Here is an 11,369-nt window from a genome sequence, read left to right as displayed (position 1 = left end):
GGGTGTGTTAGTTGCACTTCACCAGCTTTTCCGTTAATGTCCTCTCTCAGTTCCAGGATCTAATCCAGGGTATCACGCTGCACTGAGTTCCTTGTCCCCACTCGCCTGTGACGGCCTCTGTCTCTCCTTATTCTCTCTGACCTTGACAGTATTAAGGAGCCCTGGCCAGCACCCTAAAGAAGGCCCCCCATCCGTGCACCTCCTCCTTTTCCCCAACGCCTGTGCTCTTAGTCACCCACCAGTCCCAAGACTAGGTCACCTGGGCCTACCCTGGGGGACCCCTGAGAGGCTAGGAAGCCCCTGACAGGGAGGCAGGATTGGGCTGGTAGTGCAGAGCCCAAGACCTGGCTTTCAATCCCTCTGCACCACTTGTAGACTCTGTGACTGTGGGTCAGTCTCTTAACCCTTATGCCTTAGTTTTCCCATCTGAAGAATGGGGATGATAACATGATAAACCTACCTCACAGTTGTAGGATTTGATGATCTGTGTCATTGGTCTCCAACCTTTTTGGCACCAGGGACCAGTTTCATGGAAGACAATTTTCCCGTGGACCGGGGAGTTGGGGGTGGGGATGGTTTCAGGATGATGTAAGCACGTTACATTTATTGTGCAGTGAAACCTCCCTGCCAATGATAATCTGATTTGCAGCCGCTCCCCAGCGCTAGCATCACCGCCTCAGCTCCACCTCAGATCGCAGGCGTTAGATTCTCATGAGGAGAGCAACCTAGATCCCTGGCACTCGCGGTTAACAGCAGGGCTCTCGCTCCCGGGAGAATCTGATGCCCCTGCTGGTCTGACAGGAGCCGGAGCTTATGTGGTGACGCCAGCGATGGGGAGCAGCTGTAAACACAGATACAGCTTCGCTCCTCACCTGCTGCTCACCTCCTGCTGTGCGGCCTGGTTCCCAACAGGCCAGGGACAGGTACCGGTCCATGGCCTGGGGTTCGGGGACCACAGATCTGTGCATGAAGCCTCTGGCTCAGTGCCTGACATGTAGTAAGTGCCCAGGAGGCGGGAACGATTGCAATTGAGGTGAGCGAGACAGTGCCTAACAGGCAGGGTGGGGAGGCCATGGGGTGAACTCCGCCACCCCCACCTTCAGCCCCCTCTACAAAATAGGTCAGCAGTCTAATTCCAAAGGGCCAGGCATGCCCAGCCTGGAGTGGAGGGGATGGACCAGGAAAACAGGTCAGGCTGGCAGGGGAAGGGAGGAGGGAGCCTCTGCAGGGTAGATTGTCACTACAGGCAGAGGTCCTGGGGTCCCTACGCTAGGGTGTCATGGTGGAGTTGGAGTGTCACCCTCTGGTGGGGGCACGAGACAGTGCCCCAGAGACTGCACTAATGCCAACCTCTCCCCTTTCTCCCCAGATCTACCTGTCCTGGAAGAGCGGGCCAGGGGAGGTCAAACACTGGAAGGACATGATTGCCCGTCCCCGACAGCCTGTAGCCCAGTGGCACCAGCTGAAGGCCTGAGTGGAGCCAAGGGAGGCCCAGGGGGCCAAGGGCCCAGGTCCCCATCATGCTCTCACCACTTTATGCACAATGCCCGGCCTGGCCCCCCTGCCGTGGGTGAGGGGAGGACCCTGAGGGCTCAGCCAGGGAAGGGTCCCAGGACTCCACTGGGCCCCATTTCTAGGAAGTACCAGCCCCACCCCCCACCGGTCCAGCTTGGGGGAGGGGATCTGGGAGCCATTTTCCTGCTTTGCCCCATTCCTTCCTGACTTGCTGATACTAAAGAAGTGGGGGAGAACTCGAGAGCCAGACGGGCAGATGGGCACATCCCTCCAGAGGCCCGCCAGGTGGGCATGGTCCCCCGTTTTCTTTAAGGCAGTGCCTGGAGTGGAGAGAGGCCACCCGCTCCCCAGCCCTGACGTGGGCCCAGGGGAGGGGAGGCCGAGGCGTTTGGCCCCGGCCTGGCCAGGAGAGGCCCATCCCCAGGGCAGTTTCAGGTGCCGGCTGGGCCCTGAATGCCAACGATAGTGTATAGCCTGCTCCCGGGTCCTGGAGCCGTGGCCCTGTGTACCTGTGTTGTGTCCACTGTGTGTGTGTGCGTGGGAGGGGGCGCTCCCTCCCTGTCCCCTGGGGCTGGCAGTGCTGAAGGCTGTGCAGAGAAGTCAGGTTTCCTGACGGTGAGGCGGGGCTGGAGGCCAGGGTGGGAGAGGAGAGGCCGGCAGGGCTGGGGGAGGAGGGGCAGACCCCCGGAGCTGGGCTGGGAACTGGGCTGCCTCCTGCCAGCCCCCTTGTCCTCCCCTCCCCCTCGGTGCCTCCTGCTGCTCAGATCCTCCAGTCGCTCCTTCCTCAGCAATTTCATCTCTTGAATGTCAGTTCACAGGCACCTACTGTGTGCACAGCATTCCACCCACCAGGGCTCCCTTCCTTCTCAGGGGTCCCAGGCCCCCACTGGCTCTTCTCTAACGCCCTCATCCACAGACCAGCCCCCAACCTTCCCAGATCTCTCAGCCCAGCCACGCTGGCCGTCCTCTCCCGCTTCCCAGCCTCCTGCCCTTCCTCTCCCTGCCTGTGCAGGCCCCCACCCCCCACTCCTCCGCCCCTCCGTCCTGCGCTGCCTGTGGCCCTTCCCTTTCATTCCCTCTTGTCATGCGTGGTCTCTGATGTCCCGTGGCCTGACCTTCTCCAGGATTGTCTTCTGTCCCTTCCCCACTCCTCAGTCCCCAGAGTAGCTCCACCTGTCCCGCCACCATGCACAGGGCAGGGAGGGAGGCAGCGGAAGGCCAGGACCCTGAGTTCTGAAGTTGCCCCACACAAAGAAGCTGTGGTTTCTCTGCCTCCGTCACTGCTGAGACTAGAACTGGCTTCCCCTTGGAGACAGCAGATTTCGAGATGGTCCCTGCTTAAGCTCTGTCATCCCCACACGCGTCCTGATATTGATATAAGACCCAGCTGGTGATAGAGCCTCAAATCATGGGGGTCCGCGAGCCTGGGCCTGACATTCCCGGAACCCACCGCCAGGTGGCGCCTGGACACCACAGTCTCGACCACAGTTCTACCCTTGATGGGCCTGACTCCCCAGGGAAGGGGGTCTCCGGACAGGATCCCCACATCCAGAGCTCGGCGAAAGCGCAGACGCCTGGGACCCATTCTCCTTCAGTAGGCTTCCCCTTGAGCTGAGCATTCTGCTCTGTGCAGTAGACGGGTCACCTTTTGCCCGGAACAAAATTTTCGCAAATCGAATCTCCCCCCATCCCCTCTCCCTGGGACCTGGAGGAGTATCGTACATAGTAGGCGAATCGTTTTGTAGCGTGAAGAATGCTAATGTAAAGCAAATAGGCATCCATGTTCCTTGTAAATCCAAATGTTTCTATATTGTAGCTTTGCTTAAAATGAGGTCTGCCCCAACTGCTCCCTCCGCACCGGCAGGACGGCAGGGCGGCGACCTCGGAGGCTGTGTGCAAGTAGGAGAGGGTGCTGTCCAAGTCTTGAGAGGCGGAGGGGTGTCTGTCATTCTCACCCCTCCCTTGGATCCACCTGGATTTCCTGTGCCCCCTCCCCCTCCGCGGGGGTCCCCTCCCCTGCTGGAGGGCTCCCCAAAATCCAGCCGCAACTGTGCAGTGGGCCAGGCAATGGCGGCCCCCTTTCCGAGCCCCGCCTACAGAACTCTTGGCCAATCACCTGCAGAGACCATCTCCTGGCGGGGTCTGTTCCCAATGGGACCCCACCCAGGCACATTGGTGGCCCTGCCTGGGGTTTCCTGGCACCCCGCGTGCAGCTGTAGCTCCGGGACTCTGGGGAAGGGCAGCAAGTGGTGGGCGGTGGGCCAGGTGAGCTGGCCATGGGAGGCGACAGGTGGTAGGGCGCAGGGTCAGTCTAGGGCATAGGAGAGCAGGGAATGGGGGAACTTGAGGGTGGAGGGAGGGCACCGGAGCCCTGCCACCGTCCCAGGACCTTGGGCAAGCCACCCACACTCCCTGGGCCTCAGTTTCCCCATCTGTAAAAATGATGGTAATAATACTTCACCTACCTCATAGGGGAGGTTGTGAGGCCACCATCACCTGACCTGGGGGTCATGGCAGGAGGACTCTGAAGGTGCTACCTGGGAGCAAAGTGTTATTAGTGAAACCTGAGAGCAAGGCCCACCTGCCCATCCCCCCCAGAGCCTCCAGAGATAGCCGAGGCCAGCCCAGGCCCATCTGTCTCTTCACTGTGTCCCAGGCGCCTTCATGAGCGTCACCTGCCGTCTTTGTGGGTGCCCTAGACTTAGTTGTTACCTTGTTCAGGTATCCTTTCTTGTGACCATCTCCCCACGTAAATGCTGTACAAATTCCACCTGCCCCAGGACCCCACACCTGCCCACTGGCACCAGACGCCAGGGAAGGGACAAAGGAAAACAGCCACAAAAAAGCCAAGGGGGCCCCCAGGGGTGGGGATTGGTGGCCGCTGTTTGTATTGTGTTTGAGTCCTTGAGCGCAAGTGTTTTATAAAAAATTAAACAAAAACGCACTGTCACAAAAAAAATTTTTTTTGCAGCGAAGAGAAATGAAGAAAAACTGAAGAAAAAAAAAAAAAAGGAAAAAACAACCATAGAAAATTTTTCCACCACATGCACCCTCTAAGCCAGCAAGATTTCCTCTTTGCAAAATCATATTTTTGTGGGAATGGGCCTTGCTTTTTGTGGCAAGGCCTGTTCTGATTAATAAAGGATCGTGAAAAAGTAGGGCCTTGGCTGTTTCCTCCGTGGGTCCCAGCCCTCTGTCATCTCCCCGGCGGAAGAGGCAGTGGGGTGAAGGGGATGGGGAGCCCTGGGCTGAGTCTCCCCCAAGACTGTCACCTTTGGAATTTGACTTGCCTGGTGACCAGGCCCTTCTGGAGCTTTTGGCCCATCCTCAGATCTAGAATATGAGCCCATCACCTGCGCAGAGAGCAGGGGAGCCCCAGCTTCTCCCAGATCAGCCCAGAGCCAGGCTTACTGGGAGTGGCATCTTCTCTAGGCCTCAGGGTGCCCCCAAGCTCACCCAGCCTGACATCCCCTCCCTCAGTTCCCAGGGGACGCTCACCACCCTCCAAAGCAGGTCAGACACACCAAAGCAGGGACCTTCACCTTCCCCGCCACCGCCTGCTGGGCCACTGGAGTTTCAGGCCCCTGTCTCCTTCCTGGTCCCCACAGGGGAGAGGAAAGACACAGAGCTCTGGGTTTGTTGGCTGGACCTGTGGCTTCTCTGAACCCTCTTTTAGTTGAATTCTTTAGGATTAGAAAAGTCTCTCCAACGCAAGAGCAAGTTCCAGCCTGAGAGCCTGGGAATCTGGGTTCCAATCCCTTCCCTCTCTGACCTCTGTGGCCCTGGGCAAGCCGCCTCCCTCCTCCGTGTTCTCTCCGTGCACAACAAAGCAATAACCACCCGACCCCTCCCTCCCCACACACGGCCCAGGGCAAGCTGAGGCCTGGCAGCTCTCAGGGTACTTCAGAAGGAAGGTGCTACATCTGTTTCAGACACAGGCGCAAGGAACGAGCACATCGCCACTGTCACGCGTCCACCTGCTCTGGGGTGAAGCAGGCCCGCATGCCGCCTGCCCCCCAGCACCTGGGGCTCGCAGCTGTGTCCTCGGGCTGCACTCCGTCCCCCACCTGAAGCTGTGCGCCTCCTCCCTTTCTGCCTCCTCCCTTTCTTACAACCCTTTAAAAGGTGGTTATTTCTTGTGGCTCTTTATCTCTGTTTCAGAGATTGGAGGGAGCCCTGGGGGTCAGGTAAGTAGCCTCAGGAGCACCCTTGTCAGAGCTCCTGTTCTGGCGTTCTCTGGGAAAGCAGCCCTGGAGAACTGAGCTTGAGAGCAGAGACAGCTCGGGCCCAGCAGAAGTGGCAGTCCCTTGCCACCAGCTCTGGCCTCTTCCCTGGACTTTTGGCCTCTTTCCTCTGCTTCCACCTCTTTGGGTCTGTGTTCATCCACACCTACTCTGAGATAGTCGGCCACCTCTGCCATCTCTGCCTGTACTCGGGATCACTGCCTTCTGGTATTTTCTTTCTCCTACAAGTCCCTCCCAGACCCCACTGCTTTCTGGAAGGCCGTCCTGGGCCCCATCCTGCTCTTCTCTCCCTCCCCCGCAAAGACGACCAGAAGGACATGGCTCAAACACGCTGTGTGCCCCAGCTCGTGGCTCCCTGACCATCTGTTTCCCGTGAACTCGCCCCGATCCCCGTGTCTGTGTCTTGTGTATATGTGTCGTGTCTCGTTAGATTGTGAGCCCCCCGGGCAGGGATCCCTGTCTGAATACACGCTGTGTGTAGCACGCCTCAGTGTGCTAATAAATGTTCATCTTCAGAACGAGAGTGGCGGGTGTCTTGTTTGGGACAGATGGCTGCACACGCCTGTGAGGTGGCATTGGATGCAGGGAGGCGTTTGCTGCACGCTGTTCTCCTCTCTCCCAAGCCCCTGGGGGTGGGGGTGGGGAATGGTGACAACAAAGCTGGGAAAGGGTCTTCCCTCCCACCAGAGGCCCTGCTGCCTTGCCGGCCAAGGTCTGCTTGCCCAGAGGCTCCAGGGAGAGAAAGATGAGGCTACAATACTCATCCGTTCCACTCGCAGACGTGACGGCCAGCCCAGGTCAGAGCAGCTCCTCCCGGGACAGCACTGAGCGCTGGGCTAAGTATCCCCCCACCCCCACCGTTTATGGGCAAGTCACTCACGCGCCTGGCCCGTTTCCTGCCCTGCCGCCTCCTCTGCTCCCTCCTCATCATGGTTCCCACAGCCTGCCTTCCTCCTCTGGCCGCCAGCTCCCTTGGCCTCTGCCCCTGAATCCTGGCACAACAGGATTCTTCTGGGCCTTCCCTGCCCTGCTCCCCCACGACCCAGCCACCTCGGACTGCCCCAGCACAGCACGGGGCCCCTTCCCCCTGCTCCCCAGAGGCCAAGCGAAGCCCAGGGAAGTTGGGGGTGGGGGAGTGCTAGGCCCCCCAATACCGTGCTCTCTCCATCACCGAGGGGAGGCGTGATGCCCAGCTGTCCCTGGAAAAAGCCCCCTCCCTACCCTTGTCCCCCCATTTCCACACGGAGACAGAGAGCCTCCACAGTGCTCTAAAGCCAGGCAGCAGCACCACTTTAACCGAATTCTCTAACTTTCCAGAAGGGACGGACTGCTCCCGGCAGTGGACAGTGAGTAGGCAGCAGAGCCGAGGACCAACTCTGACAATCTCCTCCCTTGCCCTGGGGAGAAACTCAGCCTCGGCAGCCCCTGGTTGGTTGGCAGTGACCGTGGCTAAGGGTGCTGTGCTGTTTGACAAAGCAAAAGGCAGGGCCCTGTCTCAGGATGGCAGGGCCTGTGCCCCCAGGGTCCTCAGTGAATGCAGCAGGGGAGGAGGTACCGGGAAACAGACCGGGGAGGGGAAGGAAGTCTGAGTTCTCTGATGCCAGCAGTCACTCCAGGGTGACTGTGGCTCCCTCTGCAGTCCCCTTCCCCTAAGATTTGCGTGAAAGGAAGGTAGAGAAACACTGTGGATGGAGCATTGAGCTGCAGCATCACATCTAAATAAACCCAACTCCTTGTGTACAGTTGGAGAAACTGAGGCCCAGGGGGGCACGGACAGGGTCACTCTGCCTATAACAGGACTTGAACTGGCCATGCCTTTTGCTCCCAGGCCCCTGCGCTGTGATACAAGTTACAGGCAAGAGGCCAGTCCCCGGCCAGCTGCAGCCCTGCCCCACCTGAGTGATCGTCTGATCTCTCGAATTCCTCCCTGCAAGTTCCCAGGCCCCAGGAAGGGCACTGACCCTGATGGAACATCAACTCGGGGGAACCGTGGAGGGGACAAGGTCCGGAGCCCCAGACCCCTCTTCCTCCGATCCTCCCCACCCACTGCCTCTTTCTGTCCGTTCAAGGGCTTCCCTTTCGCTTGCAAAGTGGCTGCTCTGGATCCCAGCCTCCTCGGCCAGGGCCCAGCCCTGTACCAGCAGAGCCGCTGGGCAGGGCCTGACCTGTTGGCCCCGTATGACATCAGCCCCTGTTGCCATGGTGATGGAGGCCTGGCAGGATTTTCTCATGGGAGATGGGCCGCCAGGCTTGAGGTTTTACAATTTTCTTCCTTTCCTTAAACCTTTATTTATTTTTTCTCCTGAACAAGAAGGAGAGAAAGTAATGCCAAAACTAAGCAAAAAGAGACTAAGAAGGAGAGAGAGAGATGAAAATGGAGTGAGAGGGAGGAAGGGAGGCAAGTGTAGGGGCGCAGCGGGGCGGAGGAGCAGCAGTGCCAGCGAAAGGTCAACCCATATAAAGAGCCCAAGAGCCAGGAACTTGAGAACTGAGCCGGAGAAGAGGGACAGCCCGGCCAAGAGAGGGTGCGCTGGACGGGAGGGGAGCCTTGAGTGGCCGAAGCCACTCCCGTCTGAGGAGCGCTCCTTCCCCAGACAGACAGCACACAGCAGTCCGCCAGGTCAGCCTGACACAGAGCTGGGGCACGTGGGCGGGGGCAGTGCCAGAGAGAGCCCAGGGTCCCCACAGCAGTGGGACTCAATGCTCCCAGGGCTTATAAATAAACAGGCACGTGGGAAACGCACATTCTTTCTCCAAGAAATATAATTTATGTTTACAGCCAGTATTTTTCTTTTCCTAAAGAAAACACTACCATGTGGGGCCCCTGCCCCGACAGTGTCCCTGAGTGTCCTCGGCCCTGTCCCCCTCCTCCTGTTATTGCTTGGATAGGAAAGATCTGGCCCTGGGAATTACAGAGCAAGGCCCCTCTCCTCACCCCCTCAAGGCTGTCCCTGGTGACAGAGTGGGGGCACACAGTGCCCGTCCTGTGCCGTGTGCTGTGCCAGCCACCCTGGCTGTGCCCATTTAAGGGAATGGAGAGTGCAGGCAGTGGGAGAGGCGCTGAGCAGCCTCCCGGAGCAGAGAGCCCCTCTCTTCGGTGCAGGAGGCCCTGGAGGCACAGTGGCTTCTTTTCAAACTTGACAGCTGGAAGGCTCAGGCTGTGGGGAAGGGAGGGAGGGCTCTCTCTGCCCAGCAAGATTCCAGGCCCATGCTGGGAGAAGAGAACAAAACATTAGGTGGGGGAGGAGACCCTGCCATCTGTGCCCCGTACAAATCTCAGGGGCCTGGGGAGGTATGTACTATGAGCCCTGGCGAGGGGTGAGGGCAGCTGCGGTGTTAGGGCCTCACTCTCAGTTTCCCACTTCTGTCCTGGGCACCGGCCCCACTGCAAGCCCCTGCCCCTGGGCCAGGCCCTCCTCCCAAGGGCAGTTCAGCCTCACACGGGCACACAGTCCACCCCAGAGGTAGCGGCTCCTGCACCAGAAAGGGTGGGCCTAGGTCTAGGAGATCCAACCCCTAGAAGAAGGGAGGGTGGTGGGTGCCCTGTGCATCCAAACCCAGCCAGAGGTGATGATTCCGCGGACATCCGTGGCCCTGGTTCCAGGAGGAAGCTGGCACTTCTGTCATGTTATCAGTGGCTCTATGGGGACTGGACCCAGCCCAGACTTCTTGGTCTGACAACTGCTCACAGTTCAGCCAGAGCCGGTCTTCTCACTACTCAGGAGTATCTGAACATGGCCCCCAGGCAGCTCGCCCAAAGCGGCCCCTCCATTGCTCCACGTAGGGGTCTACGGGTCCCACAGGCCTGGGCAGCCAAAGCTTCCCAGGGCTCCTCCTCCCAGAGCAGCCGAAGCCCATAACCCAGAGCACAGGCTCAAGTGCCCAGTCCTGGAGCGGCTTCCAGGGCCCGGAGGCTGTCCCCGCGGGGTCGCAGAGCCCGGGAGCCAGCGCCCCCTATCAGCAGGTCTTCTTCCTCCTCATCCTCAAAGGCCCGCGCCGGGCGCCGGGGCGGTGGCCGGGGCGTGGGCTCGTCGCGTTCGGCCATGCGCTCGACGGCGCCCTCGCCCACTAGGAAGACGGTGTCGGCGACGCGCGGGGGCCCAGTGACCGGGTTGTGGTCGTAGGAGAAGACTCGCAGCGCGCGCAGCGGGTGCAGGTCGGGGAAGCCGCCCAGGCGGTTGCGGTCGAGGTCGAGGATGTGCAGGCGGCCCATGCGCAGCAGCGCGGGCGGGAACTCCTCGAAGCGGTTGCCGTAGAGCCAGAGGCCGCGTAAGCCCGTCATGCGCGGCAGCTCTGCGGGCAGTGCGCGCAGCCGGTTGTCGCCCATCTGCAGCGACTGCAGCGCCACTAGGCGCAGCAGCGGCCGCGGGAAGCGCCGCAAGAAGTTGCCCTCGATCCAGAGGCAGCGCAGGCTCTGCAGCTGCGCGAAGTCGGCGGGCAGCGCCAGCAGCCGGTTGCTGCCCAGGTAGAGGCGCGTGAGGCGCGGCAGGCGACACAGGCCGTCGGGCAGGCGCTCGAGCTTGTTGAAGTCAAGCGCCAGGATGCGCAGCTCGCGCAGCTCCTCGATCTCCTCGGGCAGCTCGCGCAGCCCCGTGCCGCTCACGTACAGCTTCTGCAGGCGGCTCAGCGCGCACACGGCGCTGGGCAGCCGCCGCAGCCGCCGCCCGCTCAGCTCCAGCTGCTGCTCGCCGTTGCGCAGCTGCTCCTCCGCGTCCGACGGCAGCTCGTCCGGCGTGGACTCGGCGATGCCCATGGTCACGGGCCCCGGCCGGGGCCGCCACCGCCGCCACCGCCCGGCATCGCCCCTCCCCTGCTGTCCCCCGGCCGCCCCGACGGGGCCAAAGAGTCACCGGCCCCGGGGCCCCCCGCCCCGGCCTGGCCCTGCGCCGGGAGGGGGGCCGTGCCGGGCCGGGAGGAGGCGCCCGCTCGGGGCCCCGCCGCCGCGCGCGGAGCTCCGCCGCCCGCCCTCGGGCCTCCCCCGCTGCCTCCGCCGGAGGCCGACTGGCTCGGGTTGGCGCTGACACGCAGCTTAGCGACCCGTCGCCCTGGCAACCTCGACGCGCGTGTGGCTGCCAATGAGGCGGAGGGAGGGCGGGGCGGGGCGGGGCCAAGGTAACTCCGGAGCGGGGTCCCGGCGCCCGAGCCCGCCCATCCCGCCCGCCCCAGGGCAAGCACGAGCCAAAGGATCCCTTCCCTTCAAGCCTGGCGCGGTGCTGGCTCTGAGACCCGACGTCCGACGCTGTCCGACGCTGTCTACACCTCCAACAACAGCGAGCCGTTGGGCGTGCGGTCGTGCGCGCCCCAGCGCCCCAGAGCCGCGGGTCCAAGAGGAAGAAACCGATGACCTAGGAAACGCCGGCACGAGACCAAGGACTCTGGACAAGCGGCTCTCAAGGAGGGCTGGGGGGCTCGGTCACGGCTGGCCATTCACGTCCAGCGGCGTGCGATCAGGCTCTCTGCTGGAGTCACTTCCATGCAGTAACTCGAAACAGTGTTACTTTCTGTCACTTTTCAGTGGAGACCCAGGACTTGGCTCCGCCCCATGCCCATCCCTTGCCCACAGCCTCTTCTTTAGTGCACTATCTCCTGCCAGGTTCCCTCCACCGTTGT

General features: G+C 61.1%; 1 protein-coding gene across 1 annotated transcript; it reads right to left on the bottom strand.

Moving 5' to 3' along the window:
* Nucleotides 1-8,504: 8,504 nt before the first annotated feature.
* LRRC10B (leucine rich repeat containing 10B) lies at nt 8,505-10,762 on the bottom strand. The gene has a single exon (XM_069470098.1). The coding sequence runs from the start codon at nt 10,510-10,512 to the stop codon at nt 9,634-9,636; it is 879 nt and encodes a 292-aa protein (XP_069326199.1). The 5' UTR covers nt 10,513-10,762; the 3' UTR covers nt 8,505-9,633.
* Nucleotides 10,763-11,369: the final 607 nt, after the last annotated feature.

The sequence above is a fragment of the Eulemur rufifrons genome, chromosome 6 (assembly GCF_041146395.1).
Source record: "Eulemur rufifrons isolate Redbay chromosome 6, OSU_ERuf_1, whole genome shotgun sequence".
Classification (NCBI taxonomy): domain Eukaryota; kingdom Metazoa; phylum Chordata; class Mammalia; order Primates; family Lemuridae; genus Eulemur; species Eulemur rufifrons.
Note: the sequence above shows the minus strand (reverse complement) of the source record. Positions and strands in the feature narration are given on the sequence as shown.

Bases quoted from the DNA above. Each gene is read 5' to 3' on its own strand.
- LRRC10B (XM_069470098.1), bottom strand. From the start codon at position 10,512: ATGGGCATCGCCGAGTCCACGCCGGACGAGCTGCCGTCGGACGCGGAG.